Source organism: Oncorhynchus tshawytscha, linkage group LG28, assembly GCF_018296145.1.
Source record: "Oncorhynchus tshawytscha isolate Ot180627B linkage group LG28, Otsh_v2.0, whole genome shotgun sequence".
Lineage (NCBI taxonomy): Eukaryota > Metazoa > Chordata > Actinopteri > Salmoniformes > Salmonidae > Oncorhynchus > Oncorhynchus tshawytscha.
Window position 1 is genome coordinate 35,604,812 of NC_056456.1, and position 17,830 is coordinate 35,622,641.

At 39.8% G+C, this 17,830-nt stretch overlaps 1 protein-coding gene across 2 annotated transcripts in view; it reads left to right on the plus strand.

Annotated features, from left to right (window-relative positions):
• LOC112227207 (RNA-binding Raly-like protein) overlaps window positions 1–16,704 on the plus strand; it is a 35,519-nt gene extending 18,815 nt beyond the window's left edge. The window contains exons 2-8 of one of the 2 annotated variants that reach the window (XM_024392078.1): window positions 10,843–10,921; window positions 11,307–11,354; window positions 11,477–11,685; window positions 12,384–12,497; window positions 12,592–12,728; window positions 13,136–13,173; window positions 15,595–16,704. In XM_024392078.1, the coding sequence (XP_024247846.1) occupies window positions 10,843–10,921; window positions 11,307–11,354; window positions 11,477–11,685; window positions 12,384–12,497; window positions 12,592–12,728; window positions 13,136–13,168 (620 nt within the window). In that variant the 3' untranslated portion in view covers window positions 13,169–13,173; window positions 15,595–16,704. The remainder of the gene's footprint in view (window positions 1–10,842; window positions 10,922–11,306; window positions 11,355–11,476; window positions 11,686–12,383; window positions 12,498–12,591; window positions 12,729–13,135; window positions 13,174–15,594) is intronic. The other variant, XM_024392080.1, reaches the window with a different exon arrangement.
• The last annotated feature ends 1,126 nt before the right edge of the window (window positions 16,705–17,830 follow it).

The window sequence follows — 17,830 nt, forward strand, 5'->3', positions numbered from 1 at the left end:
AAAATCACCCAGTAGTACTATCTGCAGAGTTAGCTCCAGGTAAATGTTGTACTTCAGCCATTCTTGAACATGCGACCAAAAACAAGCTACATATGGACCAAAACAAATTATCTAATGATTCTGTCTCTTCGCAGCAAAATCTGTACCCCCCATATATATAAGATTCTATTTGTTGCAAGAATTTTGTAAAATAATTTAAATTGAGAAACTAAGTTTTAAATCCGGCATTGTTTTTGTGTATCAGTTTAGAAACCATGTGTCATTGGAACAAACAATTTTGCAATCTGTACAGCTGTCAATTCTTTGGTCCTTAAGGGAGACTGGTATACTTTTTTATTTATCACAATTTTCTTTAACCAATTTTGGTCTTTAATGCAGAGTTTCTTACTTTCTCCCCCTTTCCGCTTGCTTCTTCCATTATTGTGGTAATGCTGCAATTAGATGGTTGTAATTTTGAGAAGAGCAGACATTTCCATACATTTTTGTTAGCTGCATGTATGACATATCTCCACCAGTCCTATTTATGATATTATTTACAAAGATTATACTGGTTTAAAAAAAAATCTTCAAATATAATGTGTTTTTTAACAATTCGTATATTTGAGTCTGACCATAATATTTGTTCCATCTTTTCTGGTGGATTAAACAGAAATCGCAACCAACTTTCTATGGCTTGTCCTTAAAAAAGCAATATTTTGGAGATTATTTCACTTTCAAATAACCGAAAGTAAGAGGTTGTAATCTGAATAATGGGGAAAAGGCCATTCTTACTAATCTGCTAGAGAACTGGTTCGGATTTAAGAATAACTTTTGTAGGACTGAAGCCTTTAGAAAGATATTTAATGCTTTAATATTTAAATCATTGCTGCCTTCCACATTTATATTCATTATATAAATAGGCCCGTTTAATTTAGTCTGGCTTTCCATTCCAAATACAATGGAAAAAGGCTCATATAATTTAAAAAAACAAGTTGCTAGGTGTAGGCAAGGCCATAAGCAAATAGGTAAACTGGGATATGACTAAATAGTTAAATCAGGGTGATTTTTCCACAAATAGGCAGGTATTTTCCTTTCCATGCAAGATCTTATCTATCTTTGCTAACTTGCTATTAAATTGTATTGTAGTGAGATCATTTCTTTGTTTTTTGGGATATTAACACAGAGTACGTCCACTTCACCGTCAGATCATTTTAATAGTAAACTATAAGGTAATGTAAAGGTTGTATTTTGTTGTGATCAAATGCGTAATATAGTACATTTATCATTATTTGGCTGAAATCCAGAGAGGTTAGAAAAATGATCTAGATCCTCTATGAGGCTGTGGAGGGATCCTAATTGTGGATTTAAAAGAAAACATTAAATCATCACCTTTGTTTTTAAGCCCTGGATTTCTAGCCACTTGATATTATTGTTATCTGATTTTAATAGCTAACATTTCAATAGCCATAATAAATAGATATGACGATAGTGAACAACCTTGTTTTATTCCTCGACAGTTTAACACTTTCAAATCAAATCAAAGTTTATTTGTCACATGCGCCAAATACAACAGGTGTAGACCTTTACAGTAAAATGCTTACTTACAGGCTCTAACCAACAGTGGAATTTCTAAAAGGTATTAGGTGAACAATAGGTAAGTAAAGAAATAAAAATGAGTAAAAAGACAGTGAAAAATAACAGTAGCGAGGCTATATACAGTAGCAAGGCTATAAGAGTAGCGAGGCTACATACAGTAGCGAGGTTATATACAGTAGCGAGGCTATATACAGTAGCGAGGCTATAAGAGTAGCAAGGCTATATACAGTAGCGAGGCTATATACAGTAGAGGCTATATACAGTAGCAAGGCTATATACAGTAGCGAGGCTATATACAGTAGCAAGGCTATATACATTAGCAAGGCTGTATATAGTAGCAAGGTTATATACAGTAGCGAGGCTATATACAGTAGAGAGGCTATAAGAGTAGCGAGGCTATATACAGTAGAGAGGCTATATACAGTAGCAAGGCTATATACAGTAGAGAGGCTATATACAGTAGCGAGGCTATAAGAGTAGCGAGGCTATATACAGTAGAGAGGCTATATACAGTAGAGAGGCTATATATACAGTAGCGAGGCTATAGCTATATACAGTAGAGAGGCAGTAGCGAGGCTATATACAGTAGAGAGGCTATATACAGTAGCAAGGCTATATACAGTAGCGAGGCTATAAGAGTAGCGAGGCTATATACAGTAGAGAGGCTATATACAGTAGAGAGGCTATAAGAGTAGCGAGGCTATATACAGTAGAGAGGCTATATACAGGCACCGGTTAGTTGGGCTGAGAAGTAGACATTATTTACTATTTTACACCTACTGTACATAACTTTACTGTACATACCTTTACTGTACATAACTTTAACCCATTGTATAAGAGATTCACCAAAATGTAAATATTATATATCATTTCCAGTCATACTTTATCAAAAGCCTTTTCATAACCAGCTATGAACTTAAGGCCTGGTTTCCCAGATTTGTCATAGTGTTCTATTGTTTCCAGTACTTATCTTATATAATCTCCAATGTATCGTCCATGTAAAACAGCAGTGTTATTGGGATGAATAATATACGACAATACCTTTGTAATTCTGTGTGCTATGCATTTTGCATTACAACACTGAAGTGTAAGGGGCCTCCAATTTTTTTTTAAATGGACTGGGTCTTTATATTTACCACTTGGGTTCCGTTTCAGTAATAATCAAATCAGAACTTCTTGTCGAGTATCTGATAATCTACCATTTGTACAGGAGCGGTTAATACATGCTAATAACGGTCCTCTGAGTACATCACAAAAGGTTTGGTATACCTCAGCTGGTAGGCCATCCAGTTTTCCCCGTCTTTTGGGCTTTCATTGCATCAGGAAGTTCCAGGATTGCATCAGGAAGTTCCAGGATTGCATCAGGAAGTTCCAGGATTGCATCAGGAAGTTCCAGGAAGTTCCTCCTCGTCTTCACATGAGTCTTTCTGTACAGCTGTTCCTTTTACATTATTCATAGAAAACAAATCTTTTCAATTCACTTTGATTCGTGGAGATGGAGACTGAAATGAAAACATGTGCTTAAAGTACTTTGCTTCCTCTTTCAAAATATAACTTGGTTGACTCTGTCATTTGTAACAAGTAAATTAGTCAATTATTTTTGGTAGAATTTCTGCCGTATGCTGAAGATTACAAAATAATTTGGTGCATTTTTCCCCATATTACATTGTGTATATTGATTGTCATGTGTCCATTGATTAATCCACTCAGACTGTATGTGTGTGTGAGTGTGTGATGCTGTAGTCCCCCCAGATCGGCTGTGCCATGGTACAGTCCAGGGAGGCACTGTGAGTCCTGCCTAGTACTGTCGGCAGTCCATTTTTGGAACCCCGACTAGAATAGAGCATCTCTACTTGCATGAAACCGTTTCCAGTTCGTCATGGCAATGTATAATAAGGGCAGACGCCGCAATCAAAGATGTGAGTAGTTAGTCATGTTTCTATGTAAAGATGTGAGTAGTTAGTCATGTTTCTATGTAAAGATGTGAGTAGTTATTCATGTTTCTATGTAAAGATGTGAGTAGTTATTCATGTTTCTATGTAAAGATGTGAGTAGTTAGTCATGTTTCTATGTAAAGATGTGAGTAGTTAGTCATGTTTCTATGTAAAGATGTGTTTCTATGTAAAGTAGTTAGTCATGTTTCTATGTAAAGATGTGAGTAGTTAGTCATTTTTCTATGTAAAGATGTGAGTAGTTAGTCATGTTTCTATGTAAAGATGTGAGTAGTTAGTCATGTTTCTATGTAAAGATGTGAGTAGTTAGTCATGTTTCTATGTAAAGATGTGAGTAGTTATTCATGTTTCTATGTAAAGATGTGAGTAGTTATTCATGTTTCTATGTAAAGATGTGAGTAGTTAGTCATGTTTCTATGTAAAGATGTATTAATTACATCATTATTGTATTTACAGTATTACATTATGTACAGTAGAATTTGTGCTTCTCACATTCGGCTTCTATAAATATAAATATATCTTTTTTACCAACCAACCCTACAGCAAATCACTATGAAGATGTGTGTGTTGTGTATGAGGATGAGATAGATGTGTGTGTTGTGTATGAGGACGAGATAGATGTGTGTGTTGTGTATGAGGATGAGACAGATGTGTGTGTTGTGTATGAGGATGAGATAGATGTGTGTGTTGTGTATGAGGATGAGATAGATGTGTGTGTTGTGTATGAGGATGAGATAGATGTGTGTGTTGTGTATGAGGATGAGATAGATGTGTGTGTTGTGTGAGGATGAGATAGAGGATGAGGATGAGATAGATGTGTGTGTTGTGTATGAGGATGAGATAGATGTGTGTGTTGTGTATGAGGATGAGATAGATGTGTGTTGTGTATGAGGATGAGATAGATGTGTGTGTTGTGTATGAGGATGAGATAGATGTGTGTGTTGTGTATGAGGATGAGATAGATGTGTGTGTTGTGTATGAGGATGAGATAGATGTGTGTGTTGTGTATGAGGATGAGATAGATGTGTGTGTTGTGTATGAGGATGAGATAGATGCAACAGGTGGAAGAAGAGGAGTAGAATACATTAAAACCCAGACTTCTCTCTCTCTCTCATAAACCTTCACCATATTACTTATTGATTAGCTCCCTGCTTCCTCCATGAGAAAGTCCTCCGAAAAATACGTGAAAGGCTAGTATGAAATGGATGGACCTCCTCTAAGTGGACAGAGTATTGCCCCAGTCACTAAGTTACATCATGCCCCAGTCACTCAGTTACATCATGCCCCAGTCACTCGGTTACATCATGCCCCAGTCACTAAGTTACATCATGCCCCAGTCACTCGGTTACATCATGCCCCAGTCACTCAGTTACATCATGCCCCAGGCACTCAGTTACATCATGCCCCAGTCACTCATTTACATCATGCCCCAGTCACTCGGTTACATCACGCCCCAGTCACTCGGTTACATCATGCCCCAGTCACTCATTTACATCATGCCCCAGTCACTCGGTTACATCATGCCCCAGTCACTCGGTTACATCACGCCCCAGTCACTCGGTTACATCATGCCCCAGTCACTCATTTACATCATGCCCCAGTCACTCGGTTACATCATGTCCCAGTCACTAAGTTACATCATTAAACTAAACCTCAGGCAGTTGATTCCAAAAGAGAACTGAAGTGGAGACAACAGCAAGTCAACAGTAATAGCAAATGAGATGATAACAAGGATTGTGTATGTACGTATGGCAGGGGTTCCCAAAACTTTCTGACCCGCGATCCCATTTTGATATCCATGTAAAGAAAATGATGTAATCAACAGCCAATGTTTACTTTTTTAAATTGGGGCTATGACAGTCTGTTACAAATCAGTCTGACACTATTTCCATCTGAAGGAAGTATGCATCAGGAAGGTGTTTGGAAGTTCAGAAGATCATCAGGCAATAATGAGTCGCGACCCCTAGTTTGTGAAACACTGATGTAAGGAGTGTTTTGGAATGTCATCATATGCCTTAGATAATGCCTTGGAAGCCTAAATGCAGTTATAGTATATAGAGAGTTCTATTGAGTGGAGTATTTTTGAAGTTGAGTGTTTTTTGGAGTTGAAATGCCATAATATGCTTTAAAATGCCAAGGTAGTGGGCAGGCTGAGGCAGGGATTCAATCTGTATAGCGCTGCTGACAATGCGGCTTTAAAAGGCAATATTCCTGCGTTCGCGAAGACTGCATTCATGGTAAACGATGCATATGTCAGCTCAATCGGAGATGACCTTTTAACGGTGTATCGGCGAAAAAGGGGATTGCAGTTACAGTGTATAGAGTCATATTGTGCAAAGCCAGAGGCCTTTTGACCTGGTATCTATAGGTCACTAAATCCATAGAGGAGCATTCATTTAGTATGGATCCTAGGAAAAAGAAGCCTTAGTTTGAATTCAAAGTTATTTTATCTATTCAATCCAAGGCATGTTATCGACAAACGCATAGCATTTGACCTTTAAAGGTGATTTACACTTCAGCCGACATGCACAGCGTTTATTGGGAATGCAATCTCCGCAAACATCGGGTAAAATGCGCATTGTTGGCTATCTAGTGCAATGCTCTACAACGCGCCTTGGATTAAATCACGGCCTGTCTTGGCTCAGCATCAGGGGGGCTATACACTCTTAGAAAAAAAGTGCTTTCAAGAAACTAAAATGGATCTTCGCGGTCCCCATTGGAGAACCTTGTTGGTTCCAGGTAGAACCTTTTCCACAAGGGTTCTACATGGAACCCCAAATGGTTCTACCTGGAACTAAAAAAGGTTTGTACCTGGAACCAAAAAGTGTTCTCGTACGGGGAGTGTTGAAAAACCCTTTTTTTCTAAGAGTGTAGGGGAGGCTCTTTCTGGCAGGTATGATGTGCCAAACCTCTGTGCCAAGTTTGTCTGTGGAAAACAAGTTTGCTCATCCCCATTAGCTATATGGAGAATAGACTGGTAGGGAGCGCAGATGGATACACTTGTAGAATATCAAATAGTACTTAAAAAAAATGTTTAAACATGCATTCTTGATCACACAAAAAAAAGCTCAATTGTTCCAGTCTCCTGCGTGATAAAGCCCTATACTGAACCATAGATATCAGCCATGCCCTTAAAGAAAGATAAGATAACTCATACCTGGCTCTCCCAGACATCCAGACTTTAAAAGCACAGTTATTATCTGATGGTATCTGTTACCAACGACATGAGAGGTCTCTTACACATTCAAATTCAAGGCACATCGAAACTCTCAAAAAACTCTTATCATGAACACAATCTGCTGTTCACTCACGCAACTATACTTTATCCAATAGAGTTACCATACTGTAGTTTCCTAAAAGGGAGGCATAGACCAAGTGACTGTGAGAGCTCTCAGCAGCAGCTTTGATGGTCTCTAAAACACAGGCTGTTCCCTCCATCAAGGCCTGTGGACAGGGATAAGAATGGTTTGAAGAGAGTACAAGCTGATGTAGCAATGCTAATGCTGTACATTCTGCTAAATGGGGATGGTTTTGGCACTTCAGATGTCCTTTGATATCCTTTTAGCCAAAATAGAACATTGTAAAAGGTCAGAGTTCAAATTGTATTTATATGCATGTTCTTAAGTCGTGGTCATTGCTTAGCAACACATTATTCGTGTGTGTACCTTGTCTTGCGCACACACAACACAACCACATGTACTCTCTCTCTCACACACACACACTCTGTCTCTCACCATATGCACACACTCATTAGTATAATGACTGACATCAATCACAGTACTGTGTGTTCCCTGGATGAACGGCACAGTGTTCACTTAGAGTCCCACTCTTATCATTAGTGACCTCAGCAGGATTCCAGGGGAGAACGTACTCTGTTGAGTGCCACTCTATCATTAGTGACCTCAGCAGGAGTCCAGCGGAGAGTATCTTTTATGGAATGGATGAGTTGTTCATCAAGACCCTCACAGAGTATGAATGTAAGAAAGGCACTGTGTGATCTACTGTAGCTGTCTCTGTGATGTAGCTGTATGTATGTGTTTTCTGTGTCTGCGTGCTTGTGCCTGTCTGTCCTATTACCTTGAGAGACCCTCAGGGCTCATAGGATTGAGCCGACAGACAGACGCTTCAACACTGATATCATCTCACTCCCCGACCAGTGTCCTGCCACTCTGAATGGGACAGGGATGAGGTGTGAGTCAGTGCTGTCAATGTGTGTGCAGATGTTTCCTTATCTGTTGTATTACTCTGTATTTATTCAGGGAAAACCCATTGAGACCAGGGTGTCATTCCCAAGGGTCACAACAATACGACAACCAATGTACAACAAAACGGCAATCGATACAAAACAGTTACATTCCTCAGCTGCTACGTCTTCAATCAGCACGCTGAACTGCCAGAGAGGCAACAGAACATCCAATTGTAATGAGTTCTGCAAATTGTCCCAGCAGTGAGGCGCATTAAAACTTAAATGCGGATTTACCTAATTCAGCGGAGACCCGAGGAAGTTAACTAACGCTGTGAACTGGTTTGGTAACACGTCTTTATACTTCAATAATGAAGTTAGGTAAGTCGGGAAGCTTGTGTAGTAGAGCTTTGTAAACAAAAAGGGAGAAATCAACAGATCAACGGGACTTTAATGAGGACCAGCCAACCTTTTGATAGAGGACGCAGTGAGGAGTATTAAAACTGTCACCTGTGATAAAGTGAAGGGCGCTACGGTAGACGTCATCCAAAGGTTTAGGAGAAATGGCTGCTGCATTCTAGTAAATTGAGTCACCATAGTCAAGAACTGGCAGGGAAGTTGACTCTACAATCTGCTTGCTGCTGTTTCGGGAGAGGCAAGATCTATTTCTATTTTTTTTTTGCTTTTTAACTAGTTCATCTGTGTTTTTTAAACATTAAATCCTTGTCAATCCAAAACCCCAGATATTTTTAGAAGAAAAAAAACTTGCCCAAATGAATAGCCCCGTTGGAAAATATAAATGGACTGTTTGAAAATGTGAATCACATTTTTTTTTCTTCCCGTATCCCAGTTTGGGAATACCTGTCCTCGGCCAATGACTTCTCCAAAAGATAACTGGAGTCAGGAGTCAGCTAACCTGGAGTCCAATCAATAAGATTGGAGATGTTGTTTAGAGCTGCCCTGCCCTATAAAAAAACACTCACAATTGGAGTTTGTTATTCACAAGAAGCATTACATGATGTGAACCATGGCTCGAAACAAAAGAGATCTCAGAAGACCTAAGATTAATTGTTGACTTGCATAGAGCTGGAAAGGGTTACAAAAGTATCTCTAAAAGCCTTGACGTTCATCAGTCCGTGGTAAGACAAATTGTATATAAATGGAGAAAGTTCAGCACTGTTGCTACTCTCCCTAGGAGTGGCCGTCCTGCAAAGATGACTGCAAGAGCACAGCACAGAATGTTCAATGAGGTGAAGAAGAATCCCAGAGTGTTAGCTAAATTTCTGGAACATGCTAACAACTATGTTGATGAGGCCACTAAACCAAAATGGTGTTCATGGGAGGACACCATGGAAGAATCCACTGCTGTCCAAAAAAAACATTACAGCACGCCTGAAGTTTGCAAAAGAGCACTTGGGTGTTCCACAGCGCTACTGGCTAAATATTCGGTGAACAGATTACAGTTGAGTTGTTTGGAAGGAACATAAAAAAGGCACAAGCACACCAACATCAAAACCTCATCCCAACTGTAAAGTATTGTGGAGAGAGCATCATGGTTTGGGGCTGCTTTGCTTGGATCATCGATGGAAAAAATGAATTCCCAAGTTTATCAAGACATTTTGCCGGAGAATGTAAGGCTATCTGTCCGCCAATTGAAGCTCAACAGAAGTTAGGTGATGCAACAGGACAACAACCCAAAACATAGAAGCAAATCAACAGAAAAAAATACGCCTTCTGGAGTGGCCCAGTCAGAGTCCTGGCCTCAACCAGATTGAGATGCTGTGGCATGACTTCAAAAGAGCAGTTCACACCAGACATCCCAAGAATATTGCTGAACTGAAACAGTTTTGTAAAGATGAATGGTTCAATATTCCTCCTGACCGTTGTGCAGGTCTGATCCGCAACTACAGAAAACGTCTATTGTTGTGACGTAGATGAAGATCAGATACAATTGTATGACCAATTTATGCAGAAATCCAAGTAATTCTAAAGGGTTCACATACATTTTCTTGCCACTGTATACTGCCACTGCATAAGTGCTGCTCTCCACTTTCTGGAGGACCGAGTTTTCAAATCAGTGGAATTAGAGTATGATAGCTAAGGAGATGGAGAAAACACCTGTCCCCGGATTACATCTTCAAACTAAGGTCAACCATGGCATCCATGACAGGGAGAAGCGTCCATTCCACGTATACAGAAAGGATAGTCTAGCTTGCTACATTTTCAGATATTACACGTTTCTAATTTTGACAAAGTCTTTTTCATTTCAAGTTAAAGTGTACTGTTAGCTAGCTCGTTATTCATATCTCAGAGCCATTTGCTTTGCTAGTTATAGCTGGTTTGATAGCTAACATTGAATATAGTTGGTTAGCTACCTGCAGATTCATGCAGGGTAGAAACATCATAAATTGTGATTATGGTTCATTGTTTAGCTAGCTAGCTACATGTCGTGACAAAATAATCCACTATGCAAGCATCCATTTCAATAGAGCGAGTAAAATGGTCAGTGAGCTGTTCTCTCATTTGTGTCTGGAAGTAGCTAGCAAGCTAGCCAACGTTAGCCAGTTAGTTTGGGGGCTTGACTGCTGTTGTTAGGTCAGCTAGCTGTATGATCTGTGTAGTATAGTAATATTATTCATATCTCAGAACCATTTACTTTGCTAGATATAGCCTAATGTTAACTAACTAACATTGAACCTGGTTGGTTAGCTACCTGCAGATTCATGCAGGGTAGTAACGTCATGAGTTGGGATTATGGTTTATTGTTTAGCTAGCTAGCTACAGGTCTTAGACTTGACACCATCAAAAATCACACATTGTGTCTGTCCTGTCTGACCACTTCCAATGAGCCTGATTTCAGTAAACCTTTGAATGAGTGTTTAACAGTGTGAAAGACCATGGAAAGATCTATAAATAGGGCAGCACAATGATTTTTTATCATCTAGGCAATTTAACACATCTAAAACAAGCGCAGCTGCTGAAACAGTGTTATGTCCAGGTATAAAACCAGACTTGTGCACATTAAGAATAGAGTGAGAAGTTAAAGTTATTAGCTGCCAGTTGGCCATGGATTCTAAAAGTATGTGTGGTCTGTGTGACAGTGATCCTGAAGCTGCTGTGCTTGTCTTCCAGACATAAACATGGCAGGAGAACCAAGACCCTACAGGCCAAAGGTGGTGGGCTCCAAGAGGCCCCTCTCCTCTCTCTACAGGTCAGAGTCATAGCATGACCATAGAAATAGATTGTCATTCTGTGAGCAGGATAACCATAGAAACACTTTGTACTACTCTATAAATAGAGTTGGCTAAAGGAGCGTTTCTCAAACCCTTTTTTTGTGCCAGAGAGTGACAAGCTATGCCCACTTCCTTCTTGGAAGACCACTTTCATTAAAACCACTTACATTAATAAACCACTTACACTAAAAACCCACTTACATTTATAAAACCACTTACACTAAAACCCACTTACATTAATACTAGCCCTTGAGTAGGGACAAAATCAGTGTCAACCATACCAGGGACTGATCAACATCCCTTTTATTGTTTTGGTAGTGTATCAGTGGCTTATTGTATGTACATCTCTATTTCTGTCTTTAGTGGCTATGAGTTTGACTACGACTATTACAGAGAGGATTTCTACAGCAGGTATGGAAATCATTCTGCTCTGTTCTATTCTAGTATTTGTTTTGGTAAACAATGTACTCCGCTTTACCTATTTAACTACTTCTTAAAACTTTTGCCCCTCTCACCTTTCCTCGTCTCCCCAGATTATTTGATTATCATGGACGCGTGGTGGAGCCCCCCATCCGATCGCCGATACCGGCCAAACGCTCTCGTGTCGTGGTCCCTTCCCTGCGGCGAATCAAATCTTCCTTGCCGGTCAGGACCTGCTCTGATTCCTTTTCTTCTTCCAGACCTCTTCCTCCGTCCTCGCCTCTATCTCTCACTTCTGGGTCTTCAGCTGCAGGATCTATGTGTATGTCTAATACTCTAGTCACTCTGCCTGCCTCTATCCTCCCCTCTCTCTGTCCTACTCTTTCTCCCTCTATCCTCCCCTCTCTCTATCCTACTCTTTCTCCCTCTATCCTACTCTTTCTCCCTCTATCCTCCCCACTCTCTATCCTACTCTTTCTCCCTCTGTCCGACTCTTTCTCCCTCTATCCTCTCCTCTCTCTATCCTACTCTTTTTCCCTCTATCCTCTCCTCCCTCTGTCCTACTCTTTCTCTCTCTATCCTCCCCTCTCTCTGTCCTACTCTTTCTCTCGCTGTCCTACCTCTATTCTCCCCCTGTCCTACTCTTTCTCCCTCTATCCTCCCCTCTCTCTATCCTATCTCTGTCTTCGGATCCTCTGTCCTCCCCTCTCCTTTCTTTGTCCTCCCCTCTCCCTCTGTTCTCACCTCTCTCCCCTATCTCTATCCTCCCCTCTCCCTCCGTTCTCACCTCTCTCCCCTATCTCTGTCCTCAACCTCTCCCTCCGTTCTCACCTCTCTCCCCTATCTCTGTCCTCCCCTCTCCCTCCGTTCTCACCCCTATCTATGTCCTCCCCTCTCTCCCCCTTCTGCACTGCTCTGTCTGTCTCCTACTCTTTGACATAACTGTTTTGGTGAAGTCATAGTTAAGAAGCATATTCTTTTCAAGAAACATCATTTGTCTCCGTTTTTGTATATTCCCAGTAAAGACCGACCAGTTGGTAACCATCAAACAGGAGCTGTCCCAGATCAAGACCAAGATCGACTCTCTACTGGGGCGTCTGGAGAGGATTGAGAGACAGCATCGCACAGAGGCAGGTAAGAGTATTCAGACTGTGTGTGTCCTGTTGTGTGAGTGTAACCTTTAACCTGACCTCATCTTCTCTCTATCTCTCATCCCCCCTTCCCCCAGCAGCCCAGAGGAAACAGGGAGGAGTGTATAAGTGTCTCCGTGCCAAGACAGCGGACCTCTCCGGAGACTTGGAGGCGGGAGAGATGACAGATGAAGCCAACGAGGATGTCTTTGACGATGAAGGCACTAACGATATGGTGAGGAGGCCAAGGGTTATTTTAGGTATTTTATTAGGATCCCCATTAGCTGTTGCAAAAGCAGCAGCTCCTCTTCCTGGGGCCCACACAAAACATAATACAGAACGACAGAATACAGAACATCATTAGACAAGAACAGCTCAAGGACAGAACTACATAAAACAATTTTTTAAATGTCAAGTTAGAGGTTAGTCTGTCATCGTACATCTGAAGTCTTATGTCAAATGACACCCTATTCCTTATGTAGTGCACTACTTTTGCCCAGAGCCCTATGTGGATGATACCTAAGCAGCATTATGAGTAAGCCACTGTGTGTTGTTAAACAATATACAATGGGTGAGTCTAATCCTGAATGCTGAATGGTTAAAACAATATCACTGCTTACTGTGTTGTTTTCTTCTTTTCAGATAGAAAATCACTTATCAGACATTGACAATTGAAAGAGGTCAGTTATTACTCAGGTGACATGTTTGGTTCAATTTAAACGTGTTAATTAGAAGTGTTTATTATAAGTGTCAGTGTAAGGGCCAGTGGGTGTAGGCTTTTGTTCCAGCCAAGCGGTAGCGACGGGCATTCCAGATCTTTTGGCTCCGATCACCTAAATGAGCCGTCTATTTGGATGAAAAAAAACAACATGAAAAATAGCACATTTCATAGCAAAAAAAATGCAACATTGCAAAAATTGAGCGTGGACCAGAATGAGGCTTTTCCCCCGACAACCTATTGTTCCTGCCGTGGCTCAGGAATCACCACCCCCTGGGAATGTTTTTACAACTTACCTACAGATAATGATAGTCGTTGTCCTCATAAAGCAATAGTAGGATCGTTCCACCAATTCAGTGCCTTTTGGGAACAGTAAACTTGGTGCAAATTTAAATACATGTACATTTCACAAAAATGTTTACATTCTGTCATAAAGAGCACATGTTCAACTTAATAAAAAATGTTTCCATCTCAAGAGGTTAAGTAAAAATGTTTTACTACAGGGTTGAGGATTTCATTTTAAAATCAGCCATATATCCCTGTATGACTGGGGAATGGAAGCTTAGCCTGTCTACAGTATCTATGGTATCTATGGTTAACGTGACCCACTCAGTTTTCCACCACAAAACACCAGAAAAATGTCCAAAAAAAGTAGAACCAACTCACCTTCTTTTACAATATGATGTATATTTCTTTAGAAAAAAAATATTGAAAAAGGAATAGTTTCACTATATTAAAATGAGAGTTCAGTTCATGTAACAGGTGTGACTTTAAAATGAGGAACAGATGTAAATTAATCACATGAAGTAAAAAATAATCATCCTCAGAAATGACTTGTAAAAACAACAACATAACTAGGGCTTCACAATGATGGTGAAAACGTGACATTTTGGGGTTAAAATCTTCCCAGAAGTCACTGCGGGTGCATGGAGGGACATGTGAAAATACTTCAGCAAGTCTTTACTCAGAGAGACAAATGAGCGGCTCGGAGACAGATGCAATTCGGATCCTGAGGTTCACTAAAGAGATCTGTTTGTTCACGAACAACCCATCCCTACCAAGCAATAAGACACCTGATATTAATGATCAGCAAATCATAGTCTTCCATCAAGACTTTTAAAATCAGGTTTGTTATGGCTTGGTTGGCCACAAAAGCCTTCACCGACACAGGCTCACTGCGGATAAGAATGGCCACAACTCGTTTGACTTAATATGATTAGTCCATAGAATGCAGGGATTAGCCTGGCTCTAGATCTGTTTGTGTTGTCTTGCCAACTCCTATGGTCTGTCTTGCAAGAGCACACATATATCTGGTACCAGGCTAGGAAAACAGATCTGGTACCAGGCTAGGAAAACAGATCTGGTACCAGGCTCGGAAAACAGATCTGGTACCAGGCTAGGAAAACAGATCTGTTACCAGGCTAGGAAAACAGATCTGGTACCAGGCTCGGAAAACAGATCTGGTACCAGGCTAGGAAAACAGATTTGGTACCAGGCTAGGAAAACAGATTTGGTACCAGGCTAGGAAAACAGATCTGGTACCAGGCTAGGAAAACAGATCTGGTACCAGGCTAGGAAAACAGATTTGGTACCAGGCTAGGAAAACAGATCTGGTACCAGGCTAGGAAAACAGATCTGTTACCAGGCTAGGAAAACAGATCTGGTACCAGGCTAGGAAAACAGATCTGGTACCAGGCTAGGAAAACAGATTTGGTACCAGGCTAGGAAAACAGATCTGGTACCAGGCTAGGAAAACAGATCTGGTACCAGGCTAGGAAAACAGATCTGGTACCAGGCTAGGAAAACAGATCTGTTACCAGGCTAGGAAAACAGATCTGTTACCAGGCTAGGAAAACAGATCTGTTACCAGGCTAGGAAAACAGATTTGGTACCAGGCTAGGAAAACAGATCTGGTACCAGGCTAGGAATTTGCTCCATAGGAAATTGCTGTGTTTTACTTGTCTTTATTTCAAGTTGAGAAGAACCCAAATAGGCAATCATTATCTTCTAGTTTAATTCACAGTTTTTCTAAATTGCCTGTCATTTTTGGTGTCTATAGCAGTAAAATGGCTGTTTTTTAGCAGTTATCTCTGATGTCTGTTGAGCATGTCAAAAAGACAACCTCTCTCCCTCCCCTTTTCCCTCTGCTGGGTCACATTGAAATGCCCCCTGATTTGTCTAATATTTTTGGGGGCAGAGATCAGAGATTTCTTTTATATAATATTAGGGGAAACTCCCATTCTAAGGTTCTCCTTGATTGGGATGAGGATGTTGACAATGACAACAATAATTAATATTGTTTTGGCTTTTACTGATCATGACAATAAGGTTCACAATTAAAATAATTCATCTTATTGTGTGTTGTTATGCTTCTTGTTCGCAGGGAGGTAAAAATGAAGCCTCATTGGTGGTCTGAAGACTCAATAGACAACATCAGGACCTGAATGACCAATCAATGACCTGATCAAGGAAAAGACTCTCAGAGAGAAAGACTCATGGACCAGTGTGCTTGTTTGCCCATCAAGACACAACACTGTGTGCGTATTGATGCGGTACTACAATGTTGTACTTTAATTTCATACAATACATGTACCAGACTACTGTATTTTATTCTAGTCATCTAAGAAATGAGTTCATGCAGGGTGTGAAAAAAAGAGTTGCTCTCATTGAGTGTGGCTTACATGCACACAATAATGTGATTGTGGATAGTCAGATTAATATAATAGTTCAAGTAAAACATTTCCATGCTTTGCAAGAGGAACGATTTCTCTAATAATCCTGTTTACATGGACACATATGAAAATCAGGCTACCGAAAATCGGCAATCAAAATAGATGTTCTAGTAAGAACAGTTTGGACATCTAAAGTTTATATTTGAAAACTACTTCTACTTGCGCATACATTCAGTAGTTCCTCAACTTACTTCACTTGTGCTTAATAGGGAGGCTCGCTTGGCTGGTGCTAGAAAATGCGCATATCAAATACACCGCAGGAACGCCGTTTAAGGTGTTTATGTGTTCTAATAAATCGAAAGAAGAAACATTATAATTTTTTTAAATTGGCATATGCTTACTTTTATTTTGACCGTACACCGATTAAGATAAGCAGAGTAAGGTGGTTACATGACTATTGTATAATCTGTCTATTGTCATAAATCAGTTTGATATCGAATTATTAGTGTGCATGTAAACATACTCATTGTTCTCAGACTAATAGTTCTGGTTTCAAGGTATTATCGTCTAAAACGTGAATGGCAAAATTCAGAAGAATTAGTTTTGTTGGAATTGTGACTTTGCATTTTAATTTATTTGTTGAAACTGTTGTATGGCCACCTATGAAATGGGTTAGGGGACAAGACAAAAAGGTTTTAGAAATTAGTCTCGCAGGGAGCAGTTTTCAGATGTTGTTTGAAAATGGTAGACCACAAAATTCTGCCATTTTCTTAATATTGGCACCACAATGTGTGTTATTTAATAAACTACAGTACCAGTCAAAAGTTGACAGATCTACTCATTCCATGGTTTTTCTTTATTTTTTACTATTTTCTACAATGTCGAATAATAGTGAAGATATCAAAACTATGAAATAACAAAAATGGACTCGTAGTAGACTTGTAGTAACCAAAAAAAGTGTTAAACAAATCAAAATATATTTTATATTCTTCAAAGTAGCCACCCATGTCTTGATGACAGACTTCCACACTCTTGGCATTCTCTCAACCCATGTTCATGTACAATGGCTGATGAGCACCGATATGTTTTATCTATAATTTCTCTTCAAATGACAAGGATTTGCCAGTAGATTGTTGACTTTACTCACGATGACGACTGCTAGCTAAGATTATGAAAGTATGATGTTGCCATGATCAGTCCACACATAGCTTCCTACGGTAGATAGAAAGTGATTTGACGTAATTTTATCTGTGGCCAATGACCATGAAACTTCTTGGATGGGCACTTCTAATGTAAATCAATGTCAGCACCCAAGGGGATTGAATTTGAGACCTCTACCCTTAGATTTGGCCGAGACGTAGTGTCCCCGTGAGTGACAGAACACTGAGTCCAATTACAGCACAACTAGAGAACATTACCACCACCACAGAAAGCACTGAGCTAGACTGAAACACCTGCATTTTGGAGCTGCCTTACTCAAGAAAGCAAAAAAGAGACCATGTTTGTATGGAGTTTTTATTAACTCAATGTTTTTTTAAATACCATTTTTACATTGTTTGCAAACTAATATGTGACACGTATCAATGCCAAAATAACATGCAATACAGGCTACCCCCTCATTTTTTATAACAAAAAACAAATCCAATTTTATTTGTCACATGCCTCGAATATAACAGGTTTAGACCTTACAGGGAAATGCTTACCTAGAAGACCTTAACCAACAATGCTTTGAGAAGTTAAGAAGAAAAACGTGTTAAGTAAAAAATAGATAAGTAAAAAAAAAAAATAAATAAGAGTAACAGATAATTAAACAGCAGCAGTAAAATAACAATAGCGAGGCTATATACAGGGGGTACCGGTTAGTCGAGGTAATATGTACATGTAGATAGAGTTAAAGTGACCATGCATAGATAATAAACAGAGAGTAGCAGCAGTGTAAAGAGGGAT